General features: G+C 38.9%; 1 protein-coding gene across 1 annotated transcript in view; it reads left to right on the forward strand.

Moving 5' to 3' along the window:
- LOC146132039 (WD repeat-containing protein 46-like) overlaps positions 1-18,782 on the forward strand; it is a 65,615-nt gene that overhangs the window by 26,479 nt on the left and 20,354 nt on the right. Inside the window, exons 7-8 of the mRNA XM_083397189.1 lie at positions 232-382; positions 14,844-14,967. Coding sequence (XP_083253315.1) covers positions 232-382; positions 14,844-14,967 — 275 coding nt within the window. The remainder of the gene's footprint in view (positions 1-231; positions 383-14,843; positions 14,968-18,782) is intronic.

An 18,782-nucleotide genomic window follows, 5' to 3' on the forward strand; every position in this document is an offset into this window, starting at 1 on the left:
AAACATGTAGGAAAATGTCATTAATATAATGGTCTTTAATCGTGCACAAATAGTTGTATCAAGAAGTTTACCAATTGAGCAAAAATCCGATTCTTAAAAATTCTTAAATACCTATCGGCACTTTTAAGCATTAGAAATGGCACACCAGGGCGCGGCGGCACCCCGGTTGAGAACCACTGGTTGAGACGTTGCTGATTTGCACGTGTCTCAAGTAAACCGTTGTTTCTTCAGGTGGTTACACACCGAGAATATGTTCGCCGTGGCGCAGCGCAAATGGCTGCACATCTACGACAACCAGGGCATCGAGCTTCACTGCCTCAAGCAGTTCGACGACACCCTGAGACTGGACTTCTTGCCTTACCATTTCCTGCTCGCCGCCACCGTAAGTTTTTTCAGGCTATTTCGTTTTTTTTTTGCTTTGATTTTTCGGTCCCCCGATCGCCTTTGGCCTATGTGATTTTATCTATATTTCGGTAGACTTTTCGGGATTTACACTACGAGAAAATATTAGGTTTTTGGGATATTTTTCAAATAAAGACGAAATCTTGGATCGATTGACGGCAACAAAATGTTTTTTAACATATATAACTGTCTTTATGAATCCCATTTTTAAGGAAGCCAATATCGTGCTGTTTTATTTTTATTCACTTAGATAATTTAAAATTTAGTTGGTCCTGTTGAAATTTTTGTTTATTTAAAATGTCTGATTAGGACATGACAAACACGGCTGCATATCTAATTCGTGATTTGTTAGCTCTTTTGAAAATAGCAATATCGAAAACTAAATAAACGTTCTTCTCCAGGAAAACGATACAAATGTGCAGAAAGCACTTGATCAGACCCTAAAATCGCTAAATTTCGGGCCCTAGGCCAGCACTTGTTCATTTTGCCAGCAGTAGTTTCCGCGTTTTGATTTGTACGAATTATATGCTTTGCGTAGCGTTCTCAAAAACGAACGGTGATAAACCACCAAACACTTTGCCGCTCGAAACGGCAGTTTTCAAAGATAACTGGCCACTTAGTGCGCGTGTAATTGGCCTTAAGAAGCAAGCAAAAGAGATCGCGATTACATGTTTTAGCGTTCGGAAAGGAAGCGATTTCTGAAATTCATATTCTCGGCGGAGTTGATCGCATAACTTCAACCCCCAGCGATGCCCTTATGATCTCTCTTCTCTTTACCGAACAAGTTTGCGAAATTATACGCCGCACTTACTTGAATGTTTCTCTCTCAGAAAAAACCGTCAACCTCCAATAATGGGGACAACCTCCAATAATGGGGTTTTGAAAAACACACTTCGAGCCTTAGTTTTTCTACAACTCTACACAGGTCTGGCATATGTGCCCGCCTCATTTAACCAACTCGTCTAGGCATTTACTGCCCTTTTTAGAATGCGGGATTTGCTTTATTCAACGAGTTTTAGATCTCAATTCCTGCCCAGTTTATACCCAGTTGTCCTGTGTGTTTTACATTTCTTTTTTACCCACCAAAAGGCAATCGGTCTCTATTCATCGCCCCTTTGGCAAACCGACATCAAAAGCTGCGCCAAACCTTGCCATAAAATTATATATATATATATATATATGGAAGAGTCTATTCACCCGGACACCAAAGTAGTTCAAATCGTCATATAATCACAAACAAGTGCAAGCGTAAAAGAGAGAACCGGGCAAATAGTCTATAGGCACTTGCTGAGGCTATTTACCCGGCACACAAAGTAATTTAAATCGATTTCCGAAAAAAAACTTTGAAATCATGTAAAAGTCAAAAAATTACCTCTAATGCTATACCACCACCCAAACCCAAACGCTAACCCCCAGATATCAGGACATATTTTTATTTATTTTTTCCAACATCTTTCTAATGATTAATAAATAATCACGTATTGCTGCAAGCGTAAAAGAGCGATCCGGCCAAATAGCCACCTCCACGTATATATATAGAAACGCCGTCGTTATGCATCTTCAAGGCGGTCACGTATTGTCAGCGACTAGCAGCAGACACACAGCACAGCACAGCACTGGCTCCGACATGCCGTAATTGCATTGCGGTCTCTATACAAGGCCGAATCTCCCAAACGTACCCTCGGCCCACCCAACAGATCGATACAGTGAATCATGGCCGCCGGTCGCCGTTTGATTTGCGAAGCCCGCTGTGGCTGTACACAATGCAAGCGCGTGCGTCCCCAGAGGCCCCTACTTAAATGCCTTGCCTGTTTTCCTTCTTGCTTGTCGCCTTTGCACCAGAGCTTAGCATATGGCCTCGCACGCCCCCGTTCGCGCGATGCCTCTCAAATCGTTTGATGCCTTGTCAGCTAATGTCTACTCGCAGCTGCTGATGTTGCTACTTGTGGCTTAGGGAAACAAAACATACAACACGAGTCGCAGTTCGTGTTAAAATAGTATCACATCGCATTACTTTGTAAAACGCCCCTTCTCAAAAAATCATCTGGCATTTAAAGGAAGTGAAAAAAAGAATATTTTCGTTTTCACACGACAATTTTTCGCTAATAAAATACAGCTAGACTGAATCCCGCCACCACAGTTCATAATTATATGGGTCAAATTCTGTTATCATTCTTGAATGGCGCTGATCGACAAAGTAAGCTTTGAAAAAAAGTAAGCTTTCAAACATTAAATGTTTGTTGTTTGCGGCACCGTGAAATTTTCACCTTTGTCTATTTTCCTTATAACGCTGTAACATCAAAACAACATCTCCGTCCGAAATCAACAAAAAAAAAGGTCAAAACTGACTGTGGGTAGCGAGGAGTTAAACTTAGCCTCTCGTTGTATTTCATACCTAATGTGTCGATAACTTTAACAAGGCTACATGCTCGCGGCAGCCAAGTCAAGTACGCCGTTATTCCGAGAAAAACTAGACCGTCTTTTCCTGTTAAAGTTGCCCACACTAGATTCAACGAATACTGCTCTATGTATGTCACTTCGGCAGCCGATTTCGTAAAGACCTGCAGCCTGAATATGTTATGGAAATTCTACAGTACCCAGGAGCTTTACTATAGCACAAAGCGGCCTTTTTCAAAACCACAATTACACGACGTTGTTTTTTACACGTATTTATGTTCATATTAAAAGAAGGTGATTATACAAATTATATTTTTTACTCAGTTGTCCGTTTAACTGCCTTATAGGTTTTATTCACTGTATGTTTATTAGCTTTATAATTTGACGTTATTTTCTACATAAATATTGGGTTATCCTCATCTTTTTATAACAAGAAATCGTTCTTAATCGGATGTGGGGTTACTGTTGTATTTCAACAAGAAAAACTAGTGGTTTTCTATATTCAAATCCGAATTGCTCTATTTCTACTCTTTTCACTTTTACTACTGTTAGAGCCGGCTTTGCATTTACTTCTTTGTTACTCTGCAACTATCCCACGAAGATTAGCATTCAATTTTCTTCACGTTTTCACTTTACACCTGACTAGCAGTTTTCTTGTCTTGTAATCAGCATAACTTTCGCCAATCCCCGCAGCGCTAATTTCGCCCATTTCACTGGCGGAAGGCTAAGCTTAGCGCATGTCATTCTCAGCAGCATAGTACCGGCCTTCCTTCCTCGCCAATGTTGTTGTTTCCAAACTGAAACAAAATGTTTCGCGGTCTGGCTAATTTGCGTCACTAACCGACAACAAGGCGGTTGAAATCCACTTCTGTACATCCCTATATTGCCTATATTGAAAGTGAAATGTTACCTACTACTGCAATATGGCCATTAAACCACAAACCACTGTGTCGTCAATAAAGCGGATTGTTTTATTGGAACGTTCGCACAATGCTACCTACTACTCTAATGGTGGCTTAGATATTCCTATATATGTCAATTTAAAACAGTTCCCACTATTGAGATTAGAAGAAATTACAATACTCTTATAGATGCATTTTTAGTATAATGATCAGACTCGTCTTTGTCCAGCGCATTTGAGTGACCTTGGTTTGACAGTCGCCTTCATGTTCAAACGTTTTTGTTTCTTTGTCATGCGAGCCCTGATTGGTAAGATAGTCAAAGCTCACGGATTTGCGTCGCCGTACTTCAAAGCTTTGAATTCGCCCGCAAAGTTTCAAGTTACACTCAATTTGTATCATTCAGGCCCGCCAACAATTGATATGCTCGTCGACGCCTGTTTTGCATTGGCCGCTTCCAAAACAGTCTGTTTCCTCTATCGTACACTATGACCCTTTCTTACCCCAAGCTGATTGAAGTTCATTCTACTTTATTTTTACCAGACAGAGTAGTGAAAACGACTTCATCACCTTTTAAGGACAAAAAATCTTGCGACCCAACATGGCTTACAAAACAAAAGGCAATGAAGCGGATATAGTCTAATCTGGGCGCTAAACCTCCACCGACTTCAAGCAAAGTCATTTAAACTTTACTGACACTGACTTCACCTTTTTTCAAATGCTAAAATATGTTCCTAGTTACGTTGCACTGCCTCGTTGCGTGCTTTATCTGCACAAAGGAGACAAAACCATGCCAGAGCTATACAAAAAGGCAGGCTTCAAAAGACGGTCGTGTTAAACCGTACAAACGCGCCAAAGCTACAGCGGACGAGCCCAAATCTAGCCGCGGGTTCTCGAAACCCGTAATTATACGATGTGTTTCACTGCTTCTGATTTTGCGAACTTAAAGCCGGCGCCGGGGCAAGCCGCTCTTTTTCGTTTTCGGTTTTCAGTGGCACGTGTAAGTTTAGCACGAAGGCACTCGCTTCACGCCAAAAAAGTGCCGTCGTTTTGTTATGTTTTTCCGGGAACTACAGGCGCTTGGAAAGAACGGCTCTTTGCGTAATCTTTCACCTCTTGCAATTGACTTTGTACTTAAACGAGTGTTAGCGGGTGCTAGCGGCACCTACAGCAATTATAAATAGATTGCAGCACCCCTACAAGATTTTTCCGTAGGTGATTCACTAGAATGTTACAATAAACGGATCTTGAACGGCACAACAACGTAGAAAGTTTTAATTGGATTTATTTCACTCTAATCTTTACAAAAAAGTTGTAAAAGTTTAGCAAAAATCAGATTTTTAAAGATTTTTAAATATCTCTCGGCATCCTGGGCATTACAAATGGCACCCCGGCTCCCCGGTTGAAAACCACTGACCTAAACAATTAACTGTTACACTTTAACAGCGATCCCGCCAAAGGTGTTTTAACTGTTGTGTTAACACCACTATAATAAATTGCAAGTTCTTCAACCTCGATCCGTTATTGATTGCACTTTGTGTTGGATGATGAGGCTGTAAGTGAGTCAGTGATCTATCTTAAGGTTGGCGTGAGTAAACGAAACATTAATTAACTTTAAAGTGTCATGTCTAAATTTACACACCAGACAAGCTGCTAAATTAGTTATATTTACTCTATAATGCACTTATGTTTGTTGTCATGCTCTAGTTTTTCGCTTTATTCTGACTATAGCTGCCCTACTTGTATACGCCAACGCTTTTAAACCTTACACATTTTTCGGGACATCTATATTGATTTATTTTGTTTAAGGTATAGTTGATATGAAACATCCCAATGTGAGACACTAAAAACCGTTTGCTAGTGTGATTCAATCGTTAAAAAAAGTTCGCGTGTGGCCATCATTGAATTGAGACTTAAAAATCACCATACTCTTATTTTTACGCCCAGTTAAAAAAATGCATAACGATGCACAGGGTGAACCAAACAAATAGTATTTACACAACTAAAGCATCTAGGTTAAATTCCTTGAAGCAAAGCTACAAACTGAATTACTAATTTGACACTTTGAGCTGGAGTTTAGATTACTAATTTGACACTTTGACTGGAGTGTAATTTTAGACATGACATTTTAAACTTAATTTACGCTCTACTCTACCTGTCAAGACACGTCAAATCTAAGATGATGAAACGCTGAATAACTTACTAACCCATAGAAGTCTATTGGGTTTGTAGCATACGCACATCAAATCTTGCCTCTTTCTTTTGCCTATATCACATGTAATTATTCCACGCTTCCTTGAAAACAACGCATTACACCAATTGTTCTCAACCGGGGCTCCGCGGAACTCTAGGGTGCTATTTTTAACACTCAAGGGTGCCGAGAGATATTTCAAATTTTTCAGGATTCCAATTTTTGCTCTTTTGGTAAGCTTCTTAATACAATTTTTTGTGTACGATAAAAGTGCCAATAATTAAAAAGTTTTTTTTCAACCTTGTTGCACAGTGCTGTTTCAATCTCGTTTATTGCAACGTTACAGTTAACCACTCTGCAAAAATGTGCCGCGAACTATTTATAATTTCTGTAGGGTGCCGCGAGCCAAAACAGGTTGCAAAACACTGCACTAAGGTTTAAGCTTCACAACGAATCTTAGCCTATACTCTATCGCTCGATCACTGCTAAAGCGTCCGGCATTGTTTTCGGAATTGTGACGTCATTACCGCAAAACGACCCCTCCCCAAACAATCAGCACCCGTCACGACACGCCCTGCCGCTGACCCCCCTCCCCCCTAGGCCCTGGTGACCCCCTCTGATTGGCCACGGCAGCGTTCGACCAGAAGCGTCAGCGCCATTTCGGGCGATATTTGAGCGGCTTCGAGTCGGCTAAAATAAGAAGCCTGATAAATTATCTGCCTGTTTTATTTATAGCCGGTCGCCGTTCACACTCGTTGTGCGTCAAACAGGCCCTGACATATGCGTTTTTTGTATAGCCTTAAATCTCAGACGATAGCGACCGTTTCGAAACCCTTTTTCACACAAAATCACCAGGCCTTTAAATCCTTTACAGCAGGGTTGTCCAACTCAAACATGCCGGCGTGCCAATTTTTATCCCATAACTTCTTCCCGTGCCAAAGTTTAGTAATATAATTCTTTCTAATAATAAAAGCGTTTTTTTACAAATAATGAAAACGTGTAGTTAGCAGTGCGCATTACTGCATCTAAATGTCCGTCGGTAAGCTGACTTTTGCTTTTTCTTCTTCACACCAAACTTTATAGTTATGTGAATAGAATCCTTTGTACTCCTTTATATTTATGCGTCGGACAATTTCGCCTATTTTAAATGTTTTTCGCCCGAAATGGTCAGGCTTTAAATCCTTCACAGTATTCTGTGCTGGACAAGTTTGTCTGATTTTAATTCTCGTCTAAATCGCAAGGCTTTGAAATCCTGTTCAGTCTCCTGCTAGAGACGTGTTTGCCAAAATCGGAATATTTTTTCTCTAAAATCACCAGGATTTAAAAATCCAAACACTGTTGTGCGTTGATCCCAAGCTAAACGCCCTCTTTTCTCGTGATGACTTTTGTTCTACTTTTACGCGCTCCCAAAATATCTGTCCTAGTGATCACGATACGCCGAAAAACAACCGGCCCCTTTGTCTTGCATCGTGTGCGACGATTTTCGTTGCCGTTTCGACAAACCCGACTAAAAACTAAGTGTGCAGAGAATCCAGCCAATGTCAACAGACCGCGTTGTTCTCTTGAATCACTAACTTTTTGCGACTAATGTTGGCCTTTTTCTGCAGAGCTGAGCGCCGAAAGCCGCATCCGCAGCGCTTAGAACGAAACGCGAAAAGCATATTTCGGCTACGTATACCGCTTTCGTGTTGCGTTTAATTTACTTGTTCCTCTGCAAACGCGGAACTTTTGAGCGTTGCTGCTTTCGTCTAAATCAGTGGTTTTGACTCTTTTTCTCGCAACCCTCTGCAAATACACCAGGGCCGAAGTGGATTTTTTTTAGGGATGACGTCAAAAAACAAGTACACTTAGGAAACCTGCTGTTTTCGGTCCTACAAATGAGAAAGTGAAATACAGTCTAAAAACATTTAGGAACAAGGCTCCAAGCCAATTTTTTTAATTAAATATTTTTTTTAAAGTTGTATTTATTAAAATTTCTATTAGGCCTTGTGCCTCCTAAAATTCATGGACCCCTAAAATTAATCCACTTACCCTCAAGTGGCCCACGAAAGCCAGTTTAAGAACCTCTGGTTTAAACCTGAAGCAGCGATTTGTAACCATTATCCAAATCTTTTAACCAACAAATCCAATTACTGGCCTACAAATCCAATTAATAGTCTACCATTTAAATTTACCAGCATCTGTAGACACAATTTACCATATGTGGCCACATTTTACTATAATTTCGTAGGACACACTCAAAAAAAGTCTATGGATTTGTGTGCTGATATAAGTTTAGTACTCGTTCATTTGGTTAAACTCTTTAATTTGTTTTACATTTGCTAATTTTGTTGTTACGCGAACACTTTAGGAAACCCAAGAATAGTACGCGAAAAGAACTGTTTTAGGAACCACTAAATTTAATAATGTCTCGCGAGCCATCGCGCCTTGATTACGCCACCCTAATCTATCTAATTAGTTTTATTTTAAGCTGTGGCACCACCGAATTCAGGTAAAATATACATTGGTTGCTAATACTGCTAAATGATAAAGCCACCTCTTAGATTGACGTCTTCTAATATGCATTTACCTAGATCTACTTTGCCAAGCTTATTCAGATGCACACCACACGCAGTGATCGAAATGCTTGTTTGGTAATTTCTTCGGCAACCCTAGTTATTTATTTTGAGCCCTGTAAACATATCGCGCAGCTATATAACGTATCAAATCTAAACAAAACAACTACGCAATGCGGCCACATAATGGCTACGATTCAAGGACATAGTTACAATCATTACAGCCGGTTAGCCGAAATACGTGATCAAAACGCAAGGTTTTTACAATGTGGTAGAAATCACAAGCCAAATTGGCTAGTTTTTACGGCCACAGCAGTAGGATTTTTGCCCGTTTTCGTGTATATGACACTAAGAAGAAAATGAAGTCACAATGTTGTATTAAGAGTGTTTAACTGCATCGCTCTTGCAGTTAAATGACGACAATGATTTTAAATGAGGGCAAATATTCTTTAGACTGTTGTGGTATCATATTGAAGCATTTAAAAGACCAATATATGTCGTCTATAATTATGTCACCATCAGACTTTACACAAAATAGAAAAAAACAAAACAAACACAAAAACCTAATAAGTGAAAGGACTGACTTCAATATTATGCCAGAACACTTAAAGAATATACTTGGGTACACTATGCACGGATCTGTACTGTAGCTTGATAATAATGAATGTCAAAGCTAAAAAGGTCGAGTAGATCGACATCATCTCGATTAAGACTTTTCGATACGAGCTTGTTAACTGAATATCATACAAGCTCATACCGAAACGTCTTAATCAAGATGATGTCGATCTACTCGTGTTTTTGGCTTTGCATTGATTATATCAAATAATTGTGATAAAAGTTGGCAAAATTCGGCAGAAAATAAGAACGGGCCGTAAAAATCTAGCCAATTTCTACTGGCCCGAGGCAGTAATTTTTTTCGATAATCTCCCACGGACTAGGATATCTCTTAATTGCGGGTCTCTGTGCAACAAAGGAAGTTTGAAAGATTGTTTAATGACATGACCTGGCTTAATATAAATCCTACTTAGGCAAACCTATAACTGAAACCGGTATAGCTGTTTTCGACCTTGCTTTGCAAAAACTGATCTCCTTTAATCACTGGCAAACTTTTGATAAATATGCTGGTAGATAGACTAAATACGGCAGGCTAAATAGAAGTGTAGGTAGCCCTGTACGAACGTACTTCACGAAGTTTTGATTAACTTTTTAAAAAGGTTAGACTTTGCTTCTTACTCGTGAAATAGGTTAAATGTTTGGAGCATAATGGTTGGAGGTTGTAGCAAAACGTAATAAGAATATCAAAGCCCATACAGATGTAGATATCATTTGAAACGTTTTGAATAACTGTATTTCTTTTCAACATCACTTCAGGTTAAATGTGTTTTTGCAAAAAAGTTGGCCGTACTTATTGGATCGGGGCAAGATGCAATGTAATAAACGTTTCTCCGCTAAAGCAGTAAACTGTTTTCTTCATAAGCACACTCAAACCGATCATATCGATTCGACCATAGAATTAATCGATTGTTTGGTTCTACTTGCCTGCCTGAACGCCTTTTATTGCGTTCCTTAGCAGCTTATTACAGCTAGCAGAGTCGACAATGTTGGCATGTATATAATGAATAGATATCATTGAATATACATAACAACACCCGTTTGACTTAGAATTAAATAAAACTTTTCTGTATATTACCAAAGATTTAAAACCCATACCGAAATAGGCAGCATTTTGAACGTTTCAAATAACTCTTTATTAATTTTTAATACGCGGCTTTGCATTCTGTATGGGCTTTGCCACTCTTATTACGTCCTACTACAACCTCCAACCATTATGCTCCAAAACTAACTTTGTTATGGAATGCAAACATTGGTTTCAACCCTAATCGTTGACTAGATGAATCTTTGCTGTTTCATTTTTCTTTACTGACTAAACCTCATCTGCAAATTGCGCAATGCACGTAAACGGAAGTCCTGCCTATTCTAACTTCCGCGAATCAGTAGAGCGTTCTACTATTCTTAAAGCTGCCGATATATAAGGCGATCTGAATTGCAATTAACTCAAATGACAACTATTAAAACATTTACGCTGTTAAACATAATAACTCTAATCTATCAGCTACTATGGCTATTGCCGAACTGTAAACTTACGGTTACGCATTTTGTACCCGAATTATCCAAAGTTTGCAGGTGGGGTTCGCATGTGACTTGTCCATAATAAAGCATCTTGGCTTTAAGTGATGTCCATTAATGTCAAAATTTATACTAATTGAAAGGATATTAAAATACCATTTTCAGTTGGATATTGAGACCGATTCGATACCAATATATATATTTATATATATATAGGAATTTTAACCATGTCTTACCATCCAACGCAGTGAATATACGTTAAAGCGTAAATTTATCAAAAAAGCAGGTTGAACAATGGAGGTAAACAAACCCTTAACGCTAAATCACATTGTGACCCAAAAAAACCTGGAAAAAACAACCTTTGAATGTTTGCTTTTTATCTTCTTTCTTTGATTAAGCGTAGTTATGACGTAATGTGGTATCGGATCTAATTTTCTGTTCAAATATCGTGTATCGGTGTTGGAATGAAATGCAAAATATCGGACATTCGCACTGCCGCGCAAAAACTGGGGATGTCCGATACTTGACATTTTATTCCGATAACCGATATTCTGGACAAAAAATATCGCGATTCGATACGATACCAAATGACGTAACTGTCGTCATTCATATGCCAAGATAATCAAAATAGAAAAGAATCGAACTGTTCAAAGGTATTGTTTTCCAGGTTATTAGGTCGAATTCGCTTTAACGATAAGAAGTTGAGCTACCTCCAGTGGTTTAAAAACTAACCTTTCAAAGCAGAAATTGCTGCATTGAATTGCAAATCTTCACTTAAACTCCAGTATTAATTTGGCATCGGATCGGCACCGATACTACTCTAGTATCGGACGAGTACCATAGGGTATCGGCTCCGATCCGATATTATTGTCCACCCCTACACAGAACTACAAAACTGAATTTATTGTACAAACATCAACAAAACTGCCCCTTGACAAGCCACCGCCGTCGGGTAGTCGGTAAACCCCTAATACGAACTCTAAAATTTCAGGCCATGCAAAATAACTTTAAATAAGGTACTCAACCACGCCTATAGCAAATCACTGACACGCCGAATGCAACTGCGTCGGCAAAAACGTCCACAGAGAGACGGGCGAACGAACTGCTGCAACCGCCACCTCTTAAGGGAATCCAACAATTAGCAAAGCGCCCATAAGCTTGCATCAGCATCAGCATCCTCGACAACGCATAATCACCCGAAGCTAGGTGACTGCTCGCAGTCCGGTTAATCACGCCTAATGACGATCGAAAGACTTGTGCCTTCGAACTGACGCACATCGCATGCAATGAGAAATGAATGCGGCTTGCGAGCTTGTTTACCGCCGAGCCAGTGTGATATCACCTTGGCCCCCGATTATGGAAAGACGAATTGCCGTCATGCCTTATACGTTAGCGGTTCGCTAGTGAAGTGTTGAATATATTGGCGGCCGCACATTTTTTTTCGTGCATTTTTTCCCAAAAAATCAGACCAAAAACTTTGTTTAAAACTTAAAAACAGAATACAAATTTAAGTGAAAAGTCAGCTTTAAATCCGTATTTCGCGGGAAAAACCAATTTTATTGCAAAACGAGAGTTTAAATTTTAAGTCTTTGCAAAAACTTTGATTCTCTTTGAATTAATTTCATAGAAATGTGTGGTAAACCTGTGAACCTTCCTCCGTTTGTTTTGCGAAAGGGGTCTAATTTGAAAACCCCAAAGGCACGTTTTGCAAGGAATAGCGGTGCTGTTACTATCAACTGATCATATTTTCGAAAACAAACGCATGCCATGTATTTCCTGTAAAACGGAGCCGTTCGCTTTTTAAGATGTGAAACTGTTTTGGGGCTAAAACAATGAAATATGTCTGAAAAGAGTAGAAATCGTCAGATACACTTTTTGGACCTGGATTTATACCCGATTTTCTACGTTTTTGCCAGCCGATACCGGACACCGCACCGATTTTTTTATACTGCAATAGATTTTAATGAATTGGAACTACATTCCGAATAACGTTTTAGTTTATATGCACTTATATATATTAGACCCTTTTTTGCAGATAATTTGTTTGTTTTTAAGTAAAAAACATATAATAGTTTACTTGTAAAATATCGGCAAAAATTGACCGATACCGATATATCAGTAGAGGCGAAATATCGGCCGGTATAATCGTTAAACCGATATATCGGTCTATTTCTAAAAACGAGTACTCGGTTGTTTCATGGAGCGAACTGGCCTTTTTAGAATTATTATCATAAATTACCTTTGGCTTAGAAATGCACGAAAATTTTGTCCAAAGTAGACAACTTGGCACAATATAGTCGCGAGTCTAGAGATTTAATCCAAACATTGGAAAAAAATTGCAAGTTTAACTCCCCCCCCCTACCCTAATCCCCATTTTACGGCGACTTTATTAAAATCGATGCTGCTTATTCCTGCACGACACAAATCGATATGGAACCGGCGCGCACTCTCCCTCCGAATCATGCCACTTATTTGTCCTGGTCTTTTTTAATTGAGCGTGTCGTCGCATCTCTATCACTGCGCCTTCGTGACTTTTATGTAAAAAGAACTGCGCCAGGGAAAAGCGGTCGTCACACTGTTGCCCTTTGTAGTTTAGCAGACGTGGCTTTTATTGAGTTTCCACTTGTGGGTGATATTTGTTCACAAAAAGCTGTAAAAAGTGTCTCTTTCTCGGTTAAAACTGTTAAGAAATGCCGCTAGTCGAACGCAAACCCAGCCCCTTCATTACAATTGAAGTATAAATTATTCTTTCGGTGACTATCACTATCTAAAGCAGGGATCGGGAACCTGTGACCCGCGAGTCATATATGACTCCTTTTGTGACGTCACATGGCTCTTTTGATGAAAGAATCTTGCTTGCAGATAAATCTTAGCTATCTTTTTTTAGCATGATCTGAATAAAACTGAACGCAGCCATGGCCGCTTTCCTAACTTCATTTTTATTTTTTTATTGCACATAGTAGCAACATTTTCCTGATATTTTTAATCGAGCGTGCCGCCGCATCTTTATCACTGCGCCTCCGTGACTTTTATGTAATAAGAAATCCGCCAGGGAAAAGCGGTCGTCACACTGTTGCCCTTTATAGTTTAGCAGACGTGGCTATTATTGAGTTTGCACTTGTGGGTGATATATTTGTTTTATTATTTTTTCTCGTTGTAGTTTACTTTACCCACCTGTATAAACTCCGCTCAACTACGAAAGCGACAAGGCGTGTTTGATAAATTGAACCACTGTTGCCCTTTAGTTTGCCAGACGTGGCTTTTATTGAGTTTGCATTTGTTCACAAAAAGCTGTAAAAAGTGTCCTTTTCTCGCTTAAAACTGCATCTTTATCACTGCGCCTGCGTGACTTTTATGTAATAAGAAATGCGCCCGGGAAAAGCGGTCGTCACACTGTTGCCCTTTATTTTGCCAAACGTGGCCTTTGTTTAGTTTGCACTTGTTGTTCATATTTGTTTTATTATTTTTTCTCGGTATAGTTTACTTCACCCACCTGTATAAACCCCGGTCATGCCGAAATCGACAAGGCGTGCTTTATAAATTTAACCTCACGATGCCACAGAAGCTAGTTGATTTACTGTGAGTGTTCCACCCACTGTGGTGATAAGTAACTCAACACGCTATTCTTATTAATAAAAAACATATGAAAAAATTGCGTCAGTTTGTATTCTCCACTGTATAAACGCTGAGAGAAAATTAGACAGAAAATATCAAGAAATTCATTAATTGGGATTACGATGTTAAGAATGTTTGTTAAAACAGTATAAAACATAAAATAATTTCTTGAAATTTTACAGAAATATATATTTCGCCTTATGAATAGACTTCATCAGTTTCTTGTTTAATAGAATCCTTGTTCAATCCTTGATGATTCTATATTTAAATAAGAAACTGATGATTTCTTATTCATAAAGCGAAATATATATTTCTGTAAAATTTTAAGAAATGATTTATGTTTTATTCTTGTTTTTCTAAACAGTTTTAACATCATTTAATGCGAAAGAAAGAATCTTTCTTTTAAATTTTATTGTCTGCGGGAGATTCCTTACTCCGAAAGTGTTTCAGTTTAATTGACATTCGAACGAAATTTGAATGCTGACATCACCTGCTTGTATTCTCTTACCTTTTACTCATAATAAGCAAAGTTTCGTCGATTTTTAAAATATTATTGAGACATAATTCAAACCTGCACCATCATTCGGCCCGCAAGCCGCTTATTACATCGACAGCAAAACTGAAGCAAGACGCAACAGCAGTTTCCTGTTTTTCCAGAATCGACGCGGATTCCTGCAGTACCTTGACGTTTCCGTTGGCAAGGTGATTTCCACGATTGGCACCAAGGGCGGACGTTTGGATGTAATGTGTCAGAATCCCTACAACGCCACCATAATGCTCGGTAAGCCTTATCCCTGTGGTCGACGCGGTCAGTACAGTTTAAGCAAAGCCTATAAAGAGAACGATACCTGTTGGTAAAATATAAAAGAGATTAAAAATTGCAAATCAAAACTCTAACTTTCAGCGAAAAATAGTACAGCCACGCAGGTAAAATACAACGCGTGTACAGCAAAACCTGTAAATGATCAGAAAAGCTTGCAATAAAAACGTAGCAGAATATAAAATACTCTATCTAAGACCTGGATATACATGTTTTTGAAATACAAATGGCGTTTATAAAAATACGCTCCGTGGCCTTTTACTGTCACAGACGCAGAGTTTAAGTAAAAGAACTGCATGGTCTATATTGCAACCTAAATGAAATACTTAAAAACGAGAACCGTTTCGGATGCAGAAAGTATAAATAAAGCAAGCACCAGCTAATTACAAAATGCTAAGAAACTTAACAGGATAAAACACAAAGATACTCGTAGCAGAAAAATTGTTAAAACACCTCCTGATAAAAACCTCCAATAACTGCCAACAGTTACACAAATTTGGAAGGCGCGGCTGGCCGTAACCTACAAGAAAACCGACACCGGCAAAACTTAAAGAATATAGTTTCCCCCGAAACATAATTTCATTAGCAGCTTGCCCAACTAAACATCAATAATTAACAACTTTTCTTTATATAACAGCTTAAAGTAGCAGCACGAATGGCAAAATCAAGCCATAACGAAAGTTGCTTTGTTCTCTATTCGGTTGCTGTTTTAGCTCACGGCCTTAACCACGGCTAGACTTTTTTAGTAGATAAAAATAAAATCTGCGTGTAGCGGTCCATTAGCCACCTCATTCTATTAGGATTGATTGGTTCCTATAAGTTGGAAGGTTGGCGGTTTGAGCATTAAGTTAAGTCTTTCATTATAACCCTTTTAGGGTTCCGTGAGATATTTTTGTACCCGTCTATCTCAGTCTACATAGAATTAATCCGGAAGTGGGACTACTGCCTTATAAAACTTTGTTTTGCTCTTTTGTTGTAAATTGTTTTTTTTTGACGCGTTTAAGTCTTCTAATACCGAGTTTAAAGATTTGTAAAAAATTGTACATAGAGAAGAAGTTGAATCTTCAATTCTTGGCAAACTTCTAGAATTGGTTTACTGTTTTTAAATATAAAAATGTCTTTAGGTGTATTTTTGCTTATTAGGATTATGTCAACTGTTTTAGGACCTATCTAGTCACGCTTAGGGCATTACTCATTATGTGCGATTGCTAAGATTAAAAAAAGCTTGTTGTACGTTAAGGTCTTATATTTAACATCTTTAAATAGGCGGAGTGCCACTAAATTGTAACTGATTGTTAGATTGCCAAAATAAAATAAAAAATTCGGCAACCACAGCACCCTATTCCGTCACAAAAACGCTGTAAAACTGCTTGTTTTTTCGTTAAAAGGGTTAAAAAATACCGCTACAGTCGAAACAAGCACTTTCATTACAATACAAGCATAACTTACTCTTTTGGTCACTATCGAAAGTATTGGGTCTACTATCCACTGTGGAATATACAAGTGAACATATGAAAAGCGAATACAGTAAAGGCCTTGTTTCAAAATGTTTATTTACGCAACACTTAAAACAGTTATAATTCTGCTATTACCCTTACTACACAAGGCAACTAGGCGTTTTTTGGTACGCGGTTTTCTTTGTCGTGCGACCAATTTTATAGCGCGGCACGCGACAAGCGACACACAGCGCGACTGCGTCTTTGCGACAATCTCTCTTTTTGCAAAATTGTCCCCGTAGGCGACCCCCCCAAAATCGATCAAAAATGGAAACTTGATGCGGGGACCAGCAGTCGGTTGACCTGGCCTACATTATGCATGCGGTGTGTGCGCGTTAATGTGCTTTTTTACCGTTTTTTTTTGACCTGCCAGAAGGTGAAACCGGAGACGCGCCCACAGGATTTGGCTTCCGCGTCGATTGCGCTTTCGAGTTTTCGTCTGAATTATTAATTCCCGCCATACAATGCGAAGGGATTATTGGCGAAATTTTTCGACCTGCGCCATTTAAGAGTCGCGTGTCCTTATTTGCCCGACCCCGTGACCTTTGCCCGTTATTTTAGTCCGTTCCTTTGGTTTCGACGCTACTATATTACTGGACACTTTGACCTTTGCCCTAGATTTTAGTCTGATCCTTTGGATCACTGGACACTGGTGAATGTGGCCACGCCCGATAATATCGTACCACAGCCGATACCCGATACCAAGTGATGGTATCGATACTCGGGTGATATCGGTACTCGCCGATACTCTGCTGGTTTCATTACTCGGTGCTAACCCGATATCAAGTGTTGTAGAAACTTTCGCAACGAAGTGATTTATTTTAGGTTAATTTATTGGCCTTTTTTAACGCAAAAGTCAATTTTTAGCCTGATAACCAGAAAAACTTTTCCGTTTCGCTTTTTGAACTGACCCGGTATCAAATTGATATAGGAATTTTAGCAACGGAGTGTTTTCTTTCAAGCTAATTTTTAGCCTAATTACCAAGACAGTCAATTTTTAGCCTGATTACCATAAAAAATTTCCGTTCGCTTTTGAACTGACAAATTTTGCTTATTTTGCCATAAGGAATGACGTAATTTGATTTTGAGGTAAAAAGCAAAGAATCGTACATCCTATTTAAAAAGAAAGCTGTTCTACGTTAAACAAAGAGTCAAATCTCTTTGGGCATTTGCGCCTTTTGGGCATTTTGCCCCAGTGACTTCTTTCGTCCCTGTGTAAGTGTGCGCGGCCGCTTTCATGCTATTTCGGTGCCATTTTCGCACCTCAGTGGTGTTTACTCGTCAAACCGCAACATTTGTGTGTAACAGCAGCTGGTCGTACAAGGTTAGCTTTACATGGCCCATATGATCACACATTTGTTGCTGTGACCCTATTAGTATATAACGACAAATCAAGTTTGCCGTTACATAGCGCCACCTGTTTACCCTATTTAGACATAGACCAAATACGGCCATTTACAAGGATTCATTTATCGAAACACTAGAGCTTTCTTTCGGAACACTGAAACATTCTTAAGTCGAAAAAATATTTTTAGGTTAGTTCGTCACTACCAGCATTCCGTTAAGCCTCGGTCAATACATTAAATTCCGTTGGCGCAGTACACAACTGTAAATGATGAATTTGGTCATTTCTCAGCAAAATACACTTTTAAATCGCAAGCTGTCATGTCATTCTGTAAAAATACTTTAAGCTCCCCGTTTCTTGAGTCCAATCAACTGGCTCTATTAATAAGCAGCACCCAACTAAATCGAAAACACTAAAACAAAACTCTAATCATAACAGAGAGCGTTAAGTAATTACTTTAGTTTACGATATTAATACACAGCTTTGCTCTGCACAAATCCTTAAATAACCCTCAACAGAAATGAAGACATCCAATCGTGGGTCGATTTTAATTACTTAAACAGCAAAGGCATAAGGGCGAAAAATCTATACGCTTGCTTATCGGAAATGCCACTACCTTCGTATTAGACCAGGGGTTCTTAAACTGGGGTCCATGGACCCCCTGGGGGTCCGTGAACTAGTTTTAGGGGGTCCATGAAGGCCTAGTTAAAAAACTAGTGTATACTTAAAGTAATTATTTTTTGAAAGAAAACACTTTAATTAAAAATTGAACGGTTTTGGACTGAATGTATAGTTAGACTCCATTTAACTTTCACATTTTTCGGTCCGAAATAACAGAGTCATGAAGTCTATTTGTTTTGTGACGTCATTTTGTAGCATTTCTTGTCTACCCGGTTCCATGCAAAGCAAAAAAATATTTTAGGGTTCCGCGGTAA

The sequence above is a fragment of the Ascidiella aspersa genome, chromosome 9, assembly GCF_963924565.1.
Source record: "Ascidiella aspersa chromosome 9, kaAscAspe10.2, whole genome shotgun sequence".
NCBI classification, from domain to species: Eukaryota; Metazoa; Chordata; class Ascidiacea; order Phlebobranchia; family Ascidiidae; genus Ascidiella; species Ascidiella aspersa.